Source organism: Ptychodera flava, chromosome 21 (genome assembly GCF_041260155.1).
Source record: "Ptychodera flava strain L36383 chromosome 21, AS_Pfla_20210202, whole genome shotgun sequence".
Taxonomy (NCBI): domain Eukaryota; kingdom Metazoa; phylum Hemichordata; class Enteropneusta; family Ptychoderidae; genus Ptychodera; species Ptychodera flava.
This window is the reverse complement of record NC_091948.1, coordinates 21,704,739-21,726,979: the sequence shown is the minus strand read 5'-3', so window position 1 is coordinate 21,726,979 and position 22,241 is coordinate 21,704,739. Positions and strand designations below refer to the sequence as shown.

At 36.9% G+C, this 22,241-nt stretch overlaps 1 protein-coding gene across 1 annotated transcript in view; it reads left to right on the top strand.

Annotated features, from left to right (window-relative positions):
• LOC139121725 (long-chain-fatty-acid--CoA ligase ACSBG2-like) overlaps positions 1–22,241 on the top strand; it is a 40,249-nt gene that overhangs the window by 13,233 nt on the left and 4,775 nt on the right. The window contains 13 exon segments of the mRNA XM_070686847.1: positions 731–954; positions 3,093–3,181; positions 8,811–9,012; positions 9,654–9,803; positions 13,519–13,686; positions 14,389–14,518; positions 14,521–14,569; positions 17,172–17,223; positions 18,200–18,335; positions 18,993–19,102; positions 19,670–19,820; positions 20,129–20,268; positions 21,171–21,411. Of these exon segments, the coding sequence (XP_070542948.1) occupies positions 731–954; positions 3,093–3,181; positions 8,811–9,012; positions 9,654–9,803; positions 13,519–13,686; positions 14,389–14,518; positions 14,521–14,569; positions 17,172–17,223; positions 18,200–18,335; positions 18,993–19,102; positions 19,670–19,820; positions 20,129–20,268; positions 21,171–21,411 (1,842 nt within the window).

The window sequence follows — 22,241 nt, the reverse complement described above, 5'->3', positions numbered from 1 at the left end:
TCGCATAAAATAACGGTCTTACTACCGTACAACTTGTGGTGTGTGTGTGGTGCTCTGAGTTCTATGTACACAATGCCCCCTGGCAGGATACCCTATACATCTTTCACATGGTCTTGCCCAAGTGGATAAAATGCCCTGTTGGAAAGGAACAGCAAAAATAACAGATTTTCCTGAAGAAAAGCCCGTTAACATGTGGAGCTTTCAAGAGACAGGTGATGTGCATACAGACAAAGGACATTACATAAGCTGAATGGCTAGTTTGAGTGTTTACAGTGTTTGAGTGGCAAATTGTTGTACTTTCTCCCTGCATGACACTCCTAATATGGTTCAAACATTTTATGATCTGATACGTAGTTTTGATTGGGTGCTTATATTTAGATATTTCTTGTTGTTGGGGAAAGTGACTGTGTAAATCTTCTCAATAGAGCAACTGTCATGACTTTTTCAACATGTGTGCATTATTTTGTATTCAAGTTGTGTAGCCATGGTTACTAGGCCAGCAGCCGGGGCATGGCAGAGTTCATTTTGTGTTTTTTTGTCTGTCAATAATGTCAATGCAGTGATTTCTGCAGTTTGAATTCTGTGCTTCTCGTGAACAATGCTTTTTATCTCAAATTCGTCAGATGAGAACAGTATACGAAAAGGCAAACACATATTGTTATTATCATTGAATCACCATGTCCTGCTCTCACAACTCACATTGTTCTTTCCAACGTGGTTTAATCAACAGAGTCAACCTACACCATTGAACCAGATGGAGCTGTCAAATTGCGAATGGAGAAATCCGGCCCCGGATCGGTACCCCCGATTACAGTACATGAATTTTTCATGCAGTGCGTCAAGGAACTGCCTGAACACACAGCTCTAACAACCAAGATCAATAATGAGTGGGTAACATGGTCATGGAAGCAATATTATGAAGAAGTTCGGAAAGCAGCCAAATCATTCATACAGGTGAGCCTTACCGTGGCTTGGAATCTTTATTGTATGGTCTTTTCATTAGAGGATTTTCATTGGGTTGTTGTTATTTTAATTGTGTTCAAGGACGGTCACAGCGTCACAAGGGAACTTTTGTTATTGGAAGAAACATTTCAAGACAATATTATTCGATGTTCATCGTGTAGCATGCTACTTCAATCACAGGAATATACCTAGCAACAAACCTTTGACATGAAGAGTGTATAAGAAAAAGCATAACTACTGTAAACATTTGTTTTGAAGATCTTATCACAGTACTTAATCATTAATGTACAAGCTGTTAATAAGACAGTAAATTGTTTTGGAAAGATATATAATGCATCTGAATATCTAAGCGTAGAAAGTGGATCAACTATCCACAGTATATGATCTAGGACTTGACTCAAAGTCTGCAAGACTTCATACCGTGAATGAGTTTATTGATAGTGCTCCAGTAGTAACTGATTTAGTTTAGCAAAAAGAGAGGTTTTCGTGGACTTCTGAAAGATGATGACAATTAAGGTAGTTAGCGCCTCAAAAATGAAAGACGTAACTTTTGCTCAGACTTTCCCCTGCCAAACTTTCAACCATTCTCTTTCAAGATCAAAAAAACAAATTGTATGTCACTGTGCAAATTTTCGGACAAAAGACACACATTACCCAATATATACCGATATTTGAAATTCAAAATGGCTGCCATCCCTGTGTTATCTCTTGGGGGGGAGAGGGGGAGGGGTAGAATTCCAGATTTTCATAGAATTGGTGTACAACTTATCAACGCAGCTAGGTGTCAGTGTATGTCTGTAATGTCTAATGTTATTGTTGACAATTGAATTCCAGTCCAGACCACAGGCGACCCAATAAGTTCTGAGTTTTTCACACTGTTTTCTCTATTATTTTCTCTTCTTTCTTCATGCTCTGAATGATCGGAATAAATAAAATAAATGGTTTATATAACCTAAAGTCCGTGGACTTTAATATCAGGGATTTTACGGGTGGTCAACATCGCGAAAGATAGGAATGGTTACTAAAACTAACCCCTTTTTCATTAACATCACTATCTTTCCGATGTTGACCAACCTCTGATAAGTCCACGGATTAGCATAATTAGTTGTGTTGACTAATTAATTACAGCATGTGTGTATGAGAGATATACGTCCTTGTAATGGAGTGTAAATAAATAAAGAGTCACAGAGGCTAGGTTAGGTTATATAAACCATTTATTTTATTTATTCCGATCATTCAGAGCATGAAGAAAGAAGAGAAAATGATATAGAGAAAACAGTGTGAAAAAGTCAGAACTTATTGGGTCGCCTGTGTCCAGACTGGAATTCATTTGTCAACAATAACATTGAATACTCTGCAGAATGCATTGCGTATGCATGGCTGATACATATTACATGTATTTCAACATAGTACAGAGAAGAAAAAAATGTATTTAGTTTCTAGAAGAAAATAACTATGAAAATTTTGTAAAAATCTACAGATTGTGTCCCTTTGAGGAATTACCTTGCCCATTTTCATCACGTACGGTATATAAATGATCGTGGATTGTCTGTCAACTAACACATGTGGTAGTGCCTTTGATGAACAAACTGTTTTGACACAACAAGTCATCAACAAGAATGTTTATTTTTTCTTGCAAACATAAGCTACTATTGTGTCCCTGCACTCTAAAACAATTTTCCAACTTATGTGTTTTCTTACAAGTACTCTGACTCTGTAGATAAAACTAGGGAACAATGTACAGTTGGTTTCAGTGCCATTTTACTGAACCTTTCTGAGGAAAAAAAAACACTGATGGTACTGAATGTCGTTGCATGAAGATTCTTGCATTGTTGCCTACATTTTAGTCAAGTGACATGATTTCAATCATGTATAGGCTGAACAGAATTAGCCGGTCTGTTGGTTTATCCTGTAAACCAATACAGTAAACCTCTGACTTCTGATGAAAGAATATTTTCTTGTGCATTGTACTATTGATAGTGTACAATGGTAACCCAACAACGGGCAATTCCTAGAAATTCAACATTAAGGGCCAGAAAATTTCATGCCCTAAGGGTTACATTAGTACTGATATTTCAATGTTTTAATTATAATCCTTGTTTTGTTTTTTTTTTCTCTCTCTGTGTCAGCTTGGCTTAGAAAGGTTTCATGCAGTTGGCATCATTGGGTTTAATTCACCGGAATGGTTCTTTGCAGATATTGGCGCAATCTTTGCTGGGTAAGTAGACATACTGGCAACAAAACCGCTGTAGTCTACCATGCTAGATAAATTCCCAGAATGACAAATTAAACTTCATCATCATTATGCCCAGCTACATTGAAAATGGTGTCAAGTTGTTTTTTAGAACAATCTAAAATCATGTAGTTTTCTACATTGAGGCTAAAATGCAGATATTCCACTTAGAGTATGTCAGTTTGCATTCATACAAACCTGATATTAAGGCAGACACAAAATTCATTAATTGTCCTATCAATGATTACACACAAGGTTTGGTGTTCAATCTTTTCACCGGTGATTCCCCGTCACCATTGACAACAATGTGTTTAGCCCAAACCATGTTGATGAAAGGGTTAATGCAGACCAACCATTAAGATTGCAGATTTATATGTATACTAGTGTAACACAACCACCGCCCCCGTAGGAAGTTTTCAAAAGCATTGTCTGATGTCGGCCATATTACTTTGATCATATAGAGTGATCACACAAATGAAATACTATATTCAATAGTTTTGGTACAGGAAAACTAGTCTGAGCCATCCCTTATCCACTATGCTTTTATTTATCACACCATACGTCAGACATCACTTTAACATTTTGTATTGTTGCATATTGTCCAACCCTGTACCACATGCAAACTCAAAATGTATGAAATTTTAACCTCCCAAAATAAACTTGGTATGTTATGAACAGTTAATAATCAGAAAAGGAATGATTAACCCTTTTAGTGCTAGATTCAATTTTTGTTGCCTTTAGATGATGAAATCCCGGCAATTTTTTTCCAATTTTTTTCCAAAAGTTTGTTCAAAAACTGTGAACATTGAAAAGTGATGTCTTTTTGGTCCAAAATTAGCAAATAAATTGCAAAAACTTCGTAAAAATTGGTAAAATTTTGCACTAAAATTTCAGTTGAAAAATTTACAGCACTCAAAGGGTCAACTGATCCAAATACCTGCATTTCCAGAAATGCCACATTTTCCCTTAATTGTTTATTCTCTATGCATTCAAACAGTGCACTTAGCCTGACAGATATATTTCAGCGAAAATTTTTCATCAACAGAATCACTTAGCAATGTAGAGCGATCAGTCAATATTGTTCTGTTCTCTGTGACTGCTAAAAATTGAACACATGCATTGCCAGACAATTCAAATATTTATGAGCCGAAGTTTGATTTAGAAGAAAATTGCAATAGTATACGGCTGTGTATCATTGATAACGATAGCCTACATACATGTATTTAGATGTTTAACAAGCTGATTTTTGATTAAGATTTGATCCCCAGGTTTAGTACAAATGATTTTAACCAGATAAGGTGTCACAAAGAGATATGCCGGTAACCTAAATATGCCAATACAGATTCAAACTGATGCATAGATTGTAAATACCTGGGTTTCAGGGTTGTTGTGCTTGTACATGTACTGGTAATTGTGGGGTGACCTATATTACCTACCACCTGTTGATTTGTAGTATTTATTCATACATGCAAAAATGAATTCGGCCAGAGTAAATAAATTCTTTGTTTTGTGTCCGATCAAATTTCCAAAGTGTAGGTGGGTAAGCGGTTGAAAAACACTCTCAAAATTTAACTATTTGACAGATTTTTCATACAGTTGTGTACTCTTTGCTGTAACTATATGCTTCTAGAGAATGCTGTTTTACTTCACTATATGGTTCAATTGTTGTAATATGACTGCTGTGAGGAAGTACCAGTATTTTGTTGCGTTGTAAAGACATGTCTTTATTTTACGACAGAATGTTGTCAAGAATGGAAAATTTGCTTCAAAAGTTGTTTTTCCTGGAAAATGTCTGACACCTACATGTGCACACGCCAAACAAAGAATTTACTTACTCTGGCCGCATCAGGCAAGATGTTTCTCTTGCCGTTTTGTGTGATTTGTTTCATGATGTTTGAAGTGTTAACTGCAATCTAAGTCTAATTTCATGTAGAAAATCCATGGACAATAACAAACAGACATCCTGCAGGCAGGTAGATGCAACTGGAAAAGTTGCCTGCCTGAGAAAATGTGTGCATGCCATGATATTTACGACTCACGTATTATACCAGTTATCCCTTACTTATCTCAACAAACCAAAATTAAGAAATTATTTCCTCTTGTCCAGCAGGTAATTGAAATTTTTTTTGACCTGCCTGAAAATTAATCTACCCTGGGCAGCCAGTATTTTCTTGCTCTGGTCTAATTCCAATCCAACCTTTCTATTTCTCCCCTAACGACAGAAGTGAGCTTCCAAAACCTTTGTTTTGGTCACTTCTCATACTAGTAAACCATACCATTCTCAAAAACAAGTACATTGGAAACTTTGATGGAAGGGAAATTCAACAAACTCCAGATATTTTTATGAAATCTTTTCTTAGAGACATGCTGGTCACATGAGGTTGAAGTGAAAAAACATTGTAAATGTTAAACATAAAATGAATAAGATCATAAATCTCAAAAAGTTTGCTTACCTCGGCTAGTCATTTTGTTAATGATTGAACCAGGACTCATCGATCTGCCCTCTTCAAATGGCCCCCAAAATATGACAGAAATGGAAAGGTTAATACGTCCTCATAAAACTAAGGCCCTGCTGTCATATATCAAGCAGATATTGTTTCATAAATGTTGGATTATTGATGTGAGTTCACTCCATGTCCCCATGCACTTACCACCACCAAGAAGCCATTGTCGCTCACTACTACATGTTCAACAGCCACTCCCACAAATGCAGTACAGCCACCTTTCTGTTTTATTTTTTGTGAGCCATAAAGACTTGTCATGTTCAGTGCAAAGAATCAGATGAACTTTGTCGTAGATTTCATGTGACCAGTTATAGTGAATTCTTGATAATTAACTTTTAAAAAGTTTTATGACATGTAGCCATAAATGGCTATAAATCATGGCACCAGATAACCTCATACACAGTGTCAAGGAGACCTATTGTTTCAGAATTCAACCATGATAAATTTGCTATTAGCAGAGTGATTTTTCAAAATTCTCCATCCCTTGCCATTCCATCATTTGATCACATAGGGGTCTCACTACACCAATGAATACAATAGTATCATAGTTCTCCACATGGGGATTTGGAGGAGTTAGCCACCCCTGTGTATTTTGGGGCAAATCTATTCACATGTTCAGGGCTACTCAAAAGACCTCATTTGCACCACACAAGAATATACAAATCAGGTAATTGTCGTGTAAATTAGCTGTCCCTCTGTTTTTCCAAGCTGCAGAGAATACTGAGTATTTTTATCAAATCATGATGCTGAAAGGTTTTGGATAAGGGAAGAACAAGGTACTGTACATAAATAGAAAATGCATGCCACATACAGCTACATGTTCACCTGACACCATTTGTAATCAAGCAGGAACTTGCCCACGTTGTAACCAATAAAGTCGTTCTGTAAAACACATGGCTTCCTGTTGAATCATGGGACATGATCATATTGTAAATGATGCTTTAATACATATATAGCATATTTTAATCAAGAGATGCTGCATTTTAAATCGTTCCCTTTTTTATCACAACTGGAAGTTGTGATATAGAGGTGGTTTCAACCGGTGTTTGATGTCGTCCATTTCCGTAAACGACAAAAAGTCAAAAACTGCTGAACAGACTGCGTTGATATTTGATACCGATACATAGACTGGTTCCAAGGTTCCAATTCGGAAAAATGGAGCCAAACGGAGTGCCGGTTAGATAGTTTTGGGAAATTTCTAACCCCCCTTTTTATCTAATTGATTTTAGGGGTCTTTCATATATGTAGTTTTGGAATGTACACCAATCCTGCATTGTGGACTGTTTTATTGAGTTGTTGAACAGAAATGAGGTTTTGATGAATGTTAGAAATATGCAGGATGGCTGATTCGAAGTATAAGAGATTTCTATGGTCTTTTGGGCATCAAAGCATTAAAAAAAACATATTTCATAGTTTAGATCCTCACTTTTGAGATGACCCTAGGCATTTGTTAAGTAAACATCCTTGAGTCAATATACAGACTTTGACATTCCAGAGATTAAGTATCCACAACCTCACATGTTACAGTCTTTCACTACAATGGTATGGCCCAAACCCATTGTTATCAATGGAGAGTGTGGACCTGTCTACAGGAAATTGGGGTGAACAGGTTAGACAATGACGTTACAAGTTGTAGGTTAGTTATCAAGGTAGCACCAGCATAGAGTCCTGAGCATCTGTCCATGTGTTCTCACAGCAAATTGCAGGGAAAAAAATTATTTGAGAAGTTTCTCTCCTTTAAACAGAAGTATATTACAATTTAAACCTGTCATGGATGGATTGCTCTGAAATGATCTGAAACACAGTATAATATTGCCCATTAGCAACAAATCTACAGCAAGATTTATGTAAAGTTCATGAACTTACACAAGGTATTAGACAAAAGATGACCATGACTTTGCTACTTTTCAACATTTATTTCATTCAGATTTCCTCAGCTTAGTGTATAATTTTGTAATCTTAATTACTGTCAACTTAGCTTTACTAACTTACTCTAACCTCATTATTCTTACACTACTGTTATACCTTATAACCACAAAATTTCAAGAGATGCATATATGATTGTCACTTAACAAACAATTTACAAATATGTCTTCTGCTTTTTCTCCATATACATATACATGTCTCTTTTCTCATAAAAATGAGCTTAAAATCACAATGTGAAAAATAGTCTTTCAGCTATATGTTGCTCATTGACTTCGTGGTCTGTCTAATTCACAGTGAGTGTGTTTGTTGATAAATGCCGATAATACTAGGCGGTCATTATGTCCAAGCGCCATTGGCGGTATTTTTTAAAATAATGACCATAGGTCATTATCACATCTGCAAGTTGTGATATAGGGTTAGCTTCAACAAGTGGTGGACAGTGTCCATTTTCCGTAAACGACAAAAAGTCAAAATCCGCTGAACAGACTGCATTGATATTTGGTAGAGATATTCAGACTAATTCCAAGGTTCCGATTCCGAAAATGGAGACAAACGGAGCAGCGGTTAGATAGTTTTGGGAAATTTCTAACCCCCCTTTAACTAATTGATTTTAGGGGTCTTTCATATATGTAGTTTTGGAATGTACACAAATCCTGCATTGTGGACTATTTAATGAGTTGTGGAACAGAAATGAGGTTTTGATGAATGTTACAAATATGCAGGATGGCTGATTCAAAGTATCAGAGATTTTCATGCGCTTTTGGTAATAAAATTGATAAAAAACAACATATTTAATGTTTTAGATTTCTCACATTTGTTATGACCCTTAACATTACAGACTTGATGACATAACTAGCTGCTGGACCTGTTTACTGGCGCATTGATTTAAAGACAAAGATCGTTTTATTTTGTAATAAGGACGTGTGATTTCGTAAAACATAGTCTATTAGCCTGGAAATGTGATTTTTGCGAATATTGCTTACCCCACTGACAAACAGTGTGGTTTGAAAATGGCTGGAATTCGCTACTTCGGGACTTTGTTTTCTGTGTGCATTTACTGACAAACTCCAAACCCGCAGCACCTACCAATTCAGTATTTCATGTACAGGTGTACCCAGAGATAGAGTAGTTTCACAATGTGCCAGTTGTGATCAAGTGCCATTGGCGCTATTTTTTCTCAACAGCGGCTTTGCCACCGGCATCTACACAACCAACTCACCAGAAGCATGTCAGTACGTTGCAGCGGACTGCGAGGCCAACATAATTGTGGTTGAGAACACGGCACAGCTGAAAAAGATACTCAAAGTGTGGGACCAGCTACCTCATCTCAAAGCTGTAGTGCAGTATTCAGGTCCTCTTGAAGAGAAGAGAGACAATCTGTATGATGTAAGTCTCCAGTATTCTCATTTTCAACTTGTTGAATTGTCCCCTCAATGAATTGGCCAGCCTGTTTCAGTTTGTGTCTCTCCCCATTTCCAGAATACTGTTTAGTATGCAGTGAGGTACAGTACATCTGATTGATGTTAACTTTTTCACTGACATCTGAAAAGTAATACAAGAGAAATGTCTTGTCCATGGGAATCCATGGTCAACTGGACACACATTCTGATTCATATGCTGTCTTTACTCTCCTGCATGCTGTATCTAATGATTGCTATCAAAACTTAGACATCATACTTATTTTATTATTTACCTTCTGTTTTGAAAAACTTGATTAATATTTTTCTGTTGGTGTTTTAGCACTGGTAATTCATAGTTGTACAACTGCAACACCAAGTGTCAGTCAAATCTCTAAGTCAGCTCACCCTTCTTGGAACTAACGGTGTAAGGTGCTGAGTGCCTCTAACTTGTGGGCTTTCTTTGTCAGTTTAAAAATTTCTAGACATATTCTTTCATCAGCGAGACCTTTTGAGTTGATGGCATGTCAATTTGACTTTGAGGGGGCACGCTGGGGAGGTCATTATCGCAGTGTTCAAAAGAATGACTTTCTTCACTCTAATGATGGAGCTTTCTCTCAACATCTGCAGTGGGCACAGTTCATTGAACTAGGCATCAAGGTATCGGATGACGTCTTGGATGAAAGAATCAAAGGACAGAAACCAAATCAGTGCTGTACCTTGATCTACACGTCAGGAACCACAGGCAATCCTAAAGGAGTCATGCTCAGCCATGACAATGTAAGTTTATTTTTAGCTCCCATATATGCATATGTATATATGCAAATGGGAGGTATTCGTATAAGGTGAAAAATGACGTCTGTATGTATGTATGTATGTACGTATGTATGTGTGTATGTATGTATGTATGTATGTATGTATGTCCGTCCACATCAAAACTCCTAAACCGTAGCACCTACTGTCTCAGTATTTGGTTGTACAGGTGCACCTACATGTAGGGATGGAGATGTGAATTTGTTCAAATGAACATGTCAGTGCTAAAAATATGCAAATGAGGGGAAAAAAAGAGAAAATCCTGCAGATGGCTAAAACTCAGTAAGCATTGGTCAGATTTGGTTGAAACTTGGTATGCAGACTTCTTTAGGTATTCTAAATTATGTGTGCAAAAATTGGGATGAAATTTGCATGTTTGTATTTTTAGGGTATTTTTTCCGTTTTTAGTCAAAAAATCTTGTTCTCTGAAATCGCTCGTCTGATTGCTATGAAACTTAATATTCATGTTCCTCAGGATGACCTCAGTCATGCTTGTACAAATTGTATTGATATTGTCACATTTGTAATTTTGGGGCAATTTTCCCAATTTTTGATAAAAATTTTTTATCCAAAAACTACTGATTTGATAGCTTTGATATTTGGTATACAGGTATCTAAGATTAATCTCAATATAATGTATTGAAGGTATGTTGAAACTGGCAATTTTTTTTTTTTTTGGGGGGGGGGGGGGCAATTTTTGCCTTTTTTGGTCAAAAATTTTTCTCCTAAAACTTCTGATCTGGTAGCTTTGATATCTAGTGTACAGGTTCCTAGGGTTTATGTTAATTAGATATATTCAAAATTAGGATGAAATCTGCAATTTTGTATTTTGGGGGCAATTTTTCTCATTTTTGGTCAAAAAATTTGTTTCTCAAAATTTACCAGTCCGATTGCTTTGATATTTAGTAAACCGGTTCTTAGGGTTTTTGTTAATAAGATTTTTTTTGGTAATTTTATACCTACTGGAACTAAGAGTATATAATGTGGTGATTTAGTAAGCATTTGATATGGTAAACTGTATTTGATGTTGAAATGCGGTAAAAAAATCCTGGCAGATTTTTAAAAATTCCAACAAATGCCAATAAAAAATTCAGCCAGAGAAGGTTTGACAAAAAGAAAAGGTGGGAAAGTGGGGAAAAAAGAATGTACAATGGATCGGATAAAAAAGATAATGTACCTCATCGATCTTCCAGACACCGTCACTTATCAAATGGTCCACCCCGATGTATTTTTGTGCGCAATTAACCGTGCAGTGTATTTTAGTTTAAGATGTCAATTTAGGTAAGGATTTGAAAGGAATAGTCAAGTTCACCACAGTTTAACTTATCTCTTGTGTCATCATCCTTGTGTAATTGTTAGTTTGTAAGTTGTTCCAGATATGGATGCACCAGCTGTTCTGGAAGAAAACAATGTTTACTTTTCCCTGTAGGGTCTCTGAGTTGATGATTGTATGTTGAAATTCCTCCATGTATCTGGTGTATGGGCAAAGTGTAAACATTGGTTGCATGTTATGTATTTCAGTCTATGTCAAATGTCAGTCTATGTAATGTGGTTGTAAAAGATAACATATTTATCAATACATAAACTGCCTTGCAGATTGATTTTCTTAAAGATTATCACAGAAGTAGAAAAGGAAAGAAAACTAATCAAATTGCTGTAACATATTCACTCTCAGTGCCTGTATAGGCCTATACTTAACTATTTTATCATTATATTCAGCTGTTTGTTATATCTTTATCACTCTCCATGGGCCAAGGCACACTTGGGGTCGAATGTCATCACTCTGTGCCAGTCTGTGTATGTCAGTCTGTCTGTATATGTATGTCCATGTTTCATACAATTGTTGACTCGTTTTGATAACTATATGGGAGCGAACAGTGATGTTGTCACTATTTTTTTCTAATATTCTAAGTACCGGTATCAGCTATGTTTCAAATCATGGGTGCCAGGCCATGTTTCTCCTGATGATGTTAACAAGTATTGTATCCTCACGTGACGCAGTTGTGTTTTGTTTGTGTTGGTATGTTGTGGTTTGTTTGTTTACCTTGGTTTCTCAGGAATGAATTGGCAAAGTGCCATCACTCCTGTCTAAAAACAGAAGCACTTGATGTATTTTGTATGTATGTGTAACAGTCAAAATATTGGCCATGGCTAGCATGACCTGCATACTTCAAATATCAGGTATTTTACGTACAAGGAACTTTTAAAAATAACATCGCCTGCTCATACATTTATTGTGTCTCAACAATGTAGACATATTTTAAAATTTTGGTTTTTATTTATAAAAACAGAAGCACTTGATGTATTTTGTATGTATGTGTAACAGTCAAAATATTGGCCATGGCTAGCATGACCTGCATACTTCAAATATCAGGTATTTTACGTACAAGGAACTTTTAAAAATAACATCGCCAGCTCATACATTTTATTGTGTCTCAACAATGTAGACATATTTTAAAATTTTGGTTTTTATATAGCTTATCTAGCTGAGCTTCCCCGAAAAAATTACCTAGCCTTTCAAACCAAAATGAAGAAGGAAGTCTGAAAAAAATTAAATAGCGACAAATGAAAAGCTATATAGGCATTTGTCCTCAGTGTGTTCGATTGCGGGATATTATTGAAGAGTCATGTTTACTGTACTGACAACATGACAAGAAGTATGTTTTGACAGCTGTACTGTGGTGGATTATGCTATTATCAGATCATTTAATCACAGTGCTTCAGCTCATTCTTCATCAATATTATGATCAGTGTTACCATGGAAACGTTTACATAAAGTCCCAGTCTGATCCATACCTATTATGTTTAGATATTAATAAGGGATTTATGTAATAAATACATGTATGTTCAGAACCAGTGCAAACATGGAGTAAAGCTTCAGATTTCCACATTTTCAAATCATAGCAATTATTCATACAAATAAAAGATTACTTGTGGCTTGTTTTAAACATGAATATTTTTATCAATATAGTTACAGCAGAGTTTTGCTAAAGCGGTTGAAATCTGCTCCTCACGCTGACATAAGAAATTTGGGGGTTTTTTTGAAGTGACGTAAAATGTAAAGGCAGTCAATTTAAATGAAAACAAATCTTGCTCAAATTATCCGCCAATAAATCTACCTTAACGGTCGTACTTGTTGACATAATATGATCTGGAATGGAATTACAGCATTACCACGTTTGAAAAAAAAAATGATATATGCTTGTTTTTGGCTACCAGAGATATGACGTTGTTTTCTATTTTGAGTTGCCTTGCATACATGTTGTTTGACTAAGTCACTGGACACTTTATGAATCCAGTTTGCAGAAGTTGAGGTCTACAAAAGGTCTTTGGGGCAATACACATTGGAAATTTTACCAAGAAGTAACAATAACAGCTTTTCAAAAAAAGACATTCACTTCAATTTTCAGCAGCCATATCTGCCCTATATTTGAAAACTGACAATCATATATTTGATGAGTAGCAATATCAGAATTGAAATTTCCCAGAATGCCCTGGTATATGTGATTTGTTAAATGCATTGTATGATTTATAAGCATAAAGTTCACTTTTAATGGTATGTGAATAAAGAGAGAACAACCCTTCGTTTTCCTGATAGATTGAATAATTTTGTGTTTTCGATGTTAGCATTGGCAAATATAGCATGTCATGTATCTTATCTTTGCTTTACAATACCGTACAGCTCATCTGGACAGCTAAGATGTGTGTGGGTGCTGCCAAGCTGAAACACGGGCAAGACACCATCGTCAGTTACCTGCCACTCAGCCATGTCGCCGCTCAGCTGTTCGACATCTACATCCCAATGGCTGCCGTGGGAACCACATCATTTGCCCAGCCAGATGCTTTGAAGGTCAGTGAAGCCAATAAAACAAGACACAGAAAAACAGACAAAATAGGTTGTTCAGATGAAAATAAATTGACTCACTTTGTACCAGATGGCATGTGAATACAAGATCTGTGTGTGATTAAGATCAGAGTAGAGTTTGTCAACCTTGATGTCTGGACAGGTCAGGATGACCCGTCATTAACTGACCATGTCTTTTATGACCGAGCTGATGATTATCTTATCTGAGGCTTACTGTCTGTAAATACACATGTGCAAAGATTCCCTAGTAAGACACTCACAGTGTTACATTGCTCGCCTTCATCATGAATTTGTATGAAATGTGCTTTGCGAATTGGATGTTCTTTGGTCAATTTTCCATGTTGACCATACCAGCAACTTTCCCGTACCAACCAGTCAGCAATTATATATGCCACAATGAAAGAAAAATGTTCAATAATTAAAAGTGACTTGTAGTGTTGGTACAGTAAACTTATCATTGTGTCAGGAAAGCAGAGGCAATGGCTTATCCTGTTCACCCACAATTCCCTGTATACAGGTCCACAATGCTCATTGATAACAATGGCTTAGGGCAAAACCGCGGTGGTGAAATGGTTAAGCAAACTATGTTTCCTGTGAATCCATTCTGTGGTAATACATTGTTTCCTTAAACCTTGCTCAGCCACCTTGACCCTTTCACAATTTCCTTTTTTCAACTTGACCTTTCAGGGGTCACTGGTTAACACTTTGAAGGAGGTGCGACCCACGGCTTTCCTGGGTGTTCCCAGAGTCTGGGAGAAAATCTATGAGAAGATGCGTGACCTAGGGCGAAACGTCACTGGGATGAAGAAAAGAATCTCCACTGGGCAAGAGGTGTTGGCTATCAGGGTAACATCAAATTAATGAATGGGTAAGGAAAAGATAATGTGACACTTTTCTTATCTAGAGTTTTCACAGACCCTTTATGAAATCATCAATGCGGGCTGAAAGTTAAATCCAGTTTGCATTTGGCTCACATGCACTTTGTGTAAGGTTTTCAGGAAGGGGCCACCAGAGATTGAACCAACAGGCAAAGCTGCCACGAATAGTTTAGCGAATATGAATATCTGTCTATGCTGTCATTGGCATATTGAAGGTTGGGCCTTGTTCATGATAGTGTCTTCTTTAAGAAGAAATTGCAGTGCACCAGCAGCGTAGGTTTGTTCTGTGAAGATGCCAGACATAGGGAGATTCATGAACAGCGCCCTCACAGGTTTTACTTGCCATTTTCGGTGTCAGTACAATGTAGTTCTCTAACCTCAAGGATTTTGTCCTTTGTAAACGAGATTACAGTTTAAGGTGAAGTCAGTAGACTGGTAACTGTTTCATACTTAATCTAAAAAATTAGTCAGGTCTTATCTACAATATGTACGGGGCACAAAAAAGTGCACACAGTAATATCACCATTTCTTCTGTGAAGTACTTTAATAATCTTTGACTCACCTCGTAGGCTATTTTGTCTGTCTTCTCTTTATCCCAACTCTTCTTTCCTACTGCACACATGTTAGCAAGAAGAGCCTTTCAAAAAGGTGAGATGCAATAAACCATAACAGGAGAGATCACCTCCCTCCCAGCAACACAGATTCTGAGTTTTGTCTGAGCCAGACTGTTTAAATGCACGTTTCTTTCTCAATTTTGTAACTTTAGTTCTGGTTTTATACGATGGATTGACATTTTTGGTGGCATTCACGTATATTTTGACCTTGTTTCATGCATCTTTTCTGCTACAGCAAACCTTTTTTTTTCTAACGTGCATTTTTGTATCTATTGTGAACATATTTGCATTTATGAAATATGGTGTTTCCTTTTCCTTTTTGAGGTATACTTATTGTACATGTTTAATGTGAAAAGCTCGCTGTGTTTGCGCTGGCTGCGATGTTTTATGTTATATCAGTCATGCTTCTTGTATGCTAACTCTACCTATCTGAAAACAGTGTAGGGGTTAAAAAGTTTAGTGTTTCAGTTATTGCAGGGTTCTCCACAAGAGGATTGTGAGAGGTGGCCCACCCCCTCGGGGTTTTTTTGGAACAATCTATTGATACGTTAATAAATGTACAAAAAAATACATTTTTACAACAAAGGAATATGCACATTTTACATGGTTATGTAAAATGGCTATCCCTCTGTTACCAAGCTGTGGAGAACACTGTCTCGTTAATTATTTTTTTCAAGCTTGTATGGTATCATCCTTGTATCATGGAGGTCAGTTTGGGTATATTGTGGAATGTATTTCCGTTTTTGTGTGATTTCACTTTTTTTTTTTCATGATATAAACTTTTTATAGTTTTGCAAGTTTTGTACTCATGATATGAATACTTTTTTGGTTTTACAAGTTTTGTACTTATGTTTCGTGTCTCCCCATGATTCACAACTTTTTTTCATGAATAGTGTTGTATCTATGTCGCACATACAATGCTGAATGAGTTGTACCTGCCGATAATCAGAGTCCATCTGTTTTGTCATTGATCCAGTCCAAAGCCATCAAACTTTGTTCCTATCGATATTTACCTATTACTACCGTATGTTTTCTGATTTCAAACCCCTTTCCACTCACAACCCTCCTTGCATTGGAACAGTGTACAGCCTAAAATAAGTACTTCAGCCACTTTTCAAACCTTTTCCACATGCTCAGCCAGCATCTGATTCCTGTTTATCTCAATAGTTTTCGGCAAAGACAATATGCATCTTTCTGCTTCAATTTCTGTCACTTTTTGTTTCATCTGAGAAGTCGTTAATGTTATCCTCAAGAAGTAAATTGCAATGTGTTGCAAGTTATTGACTTTAATTGACTATTATCATTAACACTGAAAATGAGGTTTTCTACTCCAAATATATAAATTATTGTTACCATAATGAACTCTAGATTCTCTACTCTTCGAAAATATATAGTAATGGTGGAGGGGGAGGGGTTCATATCATCATTGACAAGAAATATTGCTTTGAGAAAAGTGTTGGTTAAATAAGGGACAAAGTCAGCTATTTTTCCATGAATTTTGTTTGATACGAAATACTATTTATGTTGTTTGACATGTTGACAGATACTGAATGAATGGGTGACCATGCATATATTCGACCCCGGTTTTAGACACGATACATTAAACCATCGCGAAAATGAAATAATGGTCATGACGATTAATACATTTTCGCGATGGTTTCATTTAATTTGTCTAAAATCGAAGTCGAATATATGCAATATATGGTCACCCATTCATTCAGTATCTTTCAACATAGTGTCTCGTATCAAACAAAATTCATGGAAAAATGGCCGACTTTGTTCCTTTAATTTCTGGTAGAAATAAAATCTGAACAATATGAAAGCACAGCTTCTAAGAATACAAACTTCTCAGGTTTCAATTGACAGAATAAGATAAATTTTTTTTAAGTGGAGACACTGTCAGAACCAAAATATTGTCAATGATATGTGCTCTGAGTTTTCCAATGGCTAATACATTGCTCTGTGGTTAAACTTTCAGACAATCAACACCATGGGGATGGACATTGGCTAACATGCTGGTATTCAAAAAGGTAAGGCGTCACATACCCTCTAGAAACAAATATGTGCCTTTGTGTGATATTGGATGTTCTATTTATATTCTATTTATACCTACATCATAAAAGCTGTTGCGAATCATGAAATAGGACAAGAAATATTCATAAAATTAAATATGTTACAACAAAAAAGTGGATCTGGGATTAGGGAAAGCTATTAGGATTATTTTGTGGTTCCCAGATCTGACCACTGTCGAGGTAAACCCAGAAGTTCGACAGGCAAGTTTTCAAGTATTTGATTTAGTCTTTACTGTCCATCAGTATCCACTGGTCAAGCAAGCCAGTGGAATGGCAATTTCACAATTTGGTTAAAATATTCATAGCCCCAGAGTTTCTACCAGTGTAACTTCTGCCACCTGTTGCTTTTCTCTCTTTATTCTGCTGACAAGTGCCCTCGTAGGTTATACTCACTCTGTTTTATAATAGTGCTGCTTCCTTTAATTCTCACTTCCTTGAATAGCTTTTGTCTTCTGTTTTAATAGGGGACAAGATATATATTGCAATGCATTGTGGGTGACAGTTGATTTCTCACTACAGCGAGAGTTTGAGATGGTGATCTCATATGTACTTTAACACAAATGTAATCGCTGTCATTGCCAAAAAGTTCTGTTTGTTTGTGGAACTAGCGAGACTCATTCATCTTTTTTTTGTGATTTCTAGTATGAAATCCCTTTATAACCTTTAACTTTGAGGCTTCTGTAATCTCATGTGTATTACCGATAGAGATCTGCCATATTGAAAATATGGCCAACCGCCTGCAACTTTAACGACTCATTTGTTAGGTTGTAAAATCATTTAAAGTACCAAGAATTCACTTGAGTTTCAAAACAGATATGAGGGTCTAGTTGAATTGAACGGTTGTTTAGTTTGCCTTGATACTCGCAACATATTAATGCAAGTATTCCAAATTGTTGTATCACAATATGTCACCTATCTATTTTCTATATTTCAGATAAGAGCTGCACTTGGCCTTGACCGTTGCTATCTATGTTTTAGTGGTGCTGCACCAATAGCTAAAGAAACTCAAGAGTTTTTTATGAGTCTTAATATTCCAATTTACGACATTTATGGAATGAGTGAAAGCTCAGGTCAGTCACTGTTTAACGTCACTAGTTCCCTCAAATCCCTTTTATTTCTAACTTCGGTCATTCTTTAAAGTCAAGCGTTGAGACTAGGCTCAATCAAGAACAAAGGGGAATCTCTAAATGGACACAAGAGGGCAGTGTGAATAATAGAAGTGCTGTAGGTACATAATCGAAGCTCAATTCAGTTCAGTTCTCTATCAAAGCGTACATATACTAAGTTGTTCTGCTGTGTTTATTCAACGTGACTTGCCATTTAAGATGAGGCTGATACCGTCAGTTATTTGTTGTGCCATGTATCTTATATAGGGAGAGTAACTTGCCATTGCCATTATTGGCAGATTTCAATGGAATAGCAAACCCATTGATCAAGTTTACTGTCAGTGACCATGACTTGTTTTCTTTTGACAGGTCCCCACACTATATCTTTGCCAAGTTTGCAATCAGTAACCGTGAGCTGTTTTCTTTTGACAGGTCCCCACACTATATCATTGCCAAGTTTGCAATCAGTAACCGTGAGCTGTTTTCTTTTGACAGGTCCCCACACTATATCATTGCCAAGTTTGCAATCAGTAACCGTGAGCTGTTTTCTTTTGACAGGTCCCCACACTATATCATTGCCAAGTTTGCAATCAGTGACCATGACTTGTTTTCTTTTGACAGGTCCCCACACTATATCTTTGCCAAGCTGCTTCAGAATCACCAGCGCGGGAAAAGAATTCCCAGGGTCTACCACAAAACTTGCTGATACTGACAAAGATGGCAATGGAGAAGTAAGACTCTGCTCTAAGATTTTCCAAGCCTAAGCTAATAAGCCCTGACCCATTGATGACCTTTCACGTTGAACCCTGACACAAGTGACCCATGACATCATGTAGAAATTTAAATTTGAACAAGGGGACAACGATTATCCTTTCATGTGTCCCAGATTTGTTTTTTTAACTTCAGAAATACAAAGTTTACATGCATCAAAAAGTATAAGGAGCTGTGGACTTTATAATCGCCACTTTTTTTGTTTCAATCAAAATATCTGTTTCCAAAATACAAGAGAAAAATCACCTACAGTCATAGCATTGGTAACTTTTTAAATAAGTCAATGAAAGACTGACCTATTAAACTGAACTATATTAAAATCAGTGTTAAAAGTGCGTGGTATTGCTGTGTTGTTCCTCATGCAGATGACAGTAACATTTGAAGCCCATACGTAGTACGTTCAAAGATTCTCAAAATCTTGTAGAAAATCATCCAATTTATTCCTAGATACATTTAGCGTAGCAGTTTAAGTATAGGGGAAGTCAGGTACAGCAATTATTCATCATGTGTTTCCTGTGGTTATGTAGATTTGTTATTCTGGTCGTCATGTGTTCATGGGTTACCTGAAAAACGAACAGAAGACCAAGGATGCAATTGACGAGGATGGCTGGCTTCACAGCGGTGACATCGGTAAAAAAGACGACAAGGGTTTCCTATACATTACAGGAAGAATCAAAGGTAAAACGTCATGATGTGTTGTGCGGGGTCCGTACGCATGTAATAGGTGTAGTCTGCCAACCAACAAGTCATGAAACTTACATGATGTAATGATGTTGATGTGTATTGATGCAAAGACAAATTTCAAAGTTAGTGACAACTTAAAAATTTGTTTGGACAAAAAAATATGTGCGTACACGATCTTTAAGAACAAAACATGCTAATGTTCATATGAAGGAGAGGAATGAATGCAAAGTTGTTGTGGTAGGACTCCCAAAACATATTAGGAAAATTATCAAGCTCTTTTGTTTTTGTTTTCGTTTTTTTAGAATTAATTATCACAGCAGGAGGTGAGAATGTTCCTCCAGTGCTGATAGAAGACCTGGTCAAGGAAGAAACGAAGATTATAAGTAACTGTATGCTAATTGGAGACAAGAGAAAATTCCTCTCCATGTTGGTCACTCTGAAAGTAAGTAGCCCAGTTCCACTTTGCGGAAAATGTAGTCTTCCTGCAGGGGTTCGTCTTGTTAAAATAAAATTCTGATTTTGTCGTCTTGATGTGTTGTGGCAGAGCCATAGTAATCATGAATGCAGTTTCCAAAACATAACTTTTTCCTTCGATATGCTATGGGAGGTACGTGTATCACAGCCCTATGGGTAGGGTACTGTACTTATGATCAGATTAATTGTCAAAGTATAGTTACCAATCATGTCATATCTAAAGAGTGACAATGCAAATCATTTTAGAAAAAAAGTGTATCATTTGATACCAGTCCATGCTTGTGCTCTGTCTCCAGCAATACAGTTGCTACATGTATTACTGGCTGACCACCACAATTTAGCTCTGTAGACATTGTTGATTAACCCTTTGAGTACTGTAATTTTTCCCTCCTCAATTTTAGTGCAACATTTTACCAATGTTTATGAATTTTTCTGTCATATTTTTGATAATTTTAGATCATATAGACATCACATATCATTGGCTACAGTTTCTACTCAAAATGTTGGCAAAAATCTAAAAAAAATTGACTGAGGTATATTTTGTGCAACAAAAATTGACTTTGGCACTCAAAGGGTTAGCGCTCATTCCTATTCACAGAGTCATTAAGAAACGGTATTGAGCCAAAACCTGTATAATATGTCCACCGACTTGGGCTGGTATGCTAGAGCATGTACAATCAGTAAAAGTCATGTATACAGTATCTATGTTTTCGGGCGCTTCCAACATTTTCGTCTTTATTCAAATGCAACCTACGGGACATGTTCATGTTCAAGTCTTTGTTCAAATGCAACGCACATCGTACCTAACTGGATTTTTAACTGACTTGACCTGATGGAGACATATGACACTCTCTACAACTTTCCTTGCAGTGTGAAATGGACGACGAATCACAAGGACCACTGGACAAGCTCACAGGGGAGGCCATGATCCTGGCCAAACAGCTTGGCAGTGATGCCACCACCGTATCGGAGGCGAAAGTCGATGACAAGATTTTGAAAAGCATTGAGGAGGGAATAGAACGCTACAATAAGAAGGCGACATCCAGAGCACAAAAGATTCAAAAATTTAAAGTCCTCGATGAGGACTTCTCTATACCTGGTGGTGAATTGGGTAAGTAGGCCCTCATCTTAGCCCTGCGTACAGTCTGTGTGTTTCCGGCGTTATACGGCCTCCACCACAGCCCTGCAATGGTCTAGGGAGATAACTGGCGACTCTGCGGTCCGGATCCCGATCCGGACCGCAACAAAAAACCGGTCTTTTTGGCCGAAATTCTACTGTATCGGGGCAAAATCCTTTCCCTGCCTACCTTTACCTCCTAACCGATCCCAGAAATGATGCGATTAACTTCTCCTAACGTCCAAAACCGCTCGTTTTTTCCTGAAACATAACGTACTCGACAAGTTGTTTACCCATGGAGATCGCCATTGTGAATCTTGCCAGTTATCTCTATGGACCGTTTCAGGGCTGTGGTGGAGGCCGTATAACGCCGGGAACACACAGACCTGTACGCAGGGCTAGCCCTCATCTCTGCATCACTGGAATTAATACATTCTTTTGAAATCCTGTCTGAAGCTGGGTCATCATGAAATAATGTGTCTTTTGCATAATATTCATATACTTTTGTTATGAAAATATATTCTATTGTGTAGATATGAACATGTAAATAGATTGCCTTAAAAAGCAGAAGGATTCGCCAACCCTCAAAAATCCCTTTTGGAGAGAACTGTGTGCAATCTTTATTTTTCTGTCACTTCAGTTTACCGTCTCAACACCATCAACCCTGGATATAAAACTGTAGGGCCAGCCAACCTATAAATAAACAATGTGAAAATATTGAGATTCTCATGAGATTAGAAGCTGCCATGCTTCTGATATCAGTTTGATTGCTGTTGCTTTACAACAGAATTAATTCATTCATTCATTCATGGAACAGATATCTG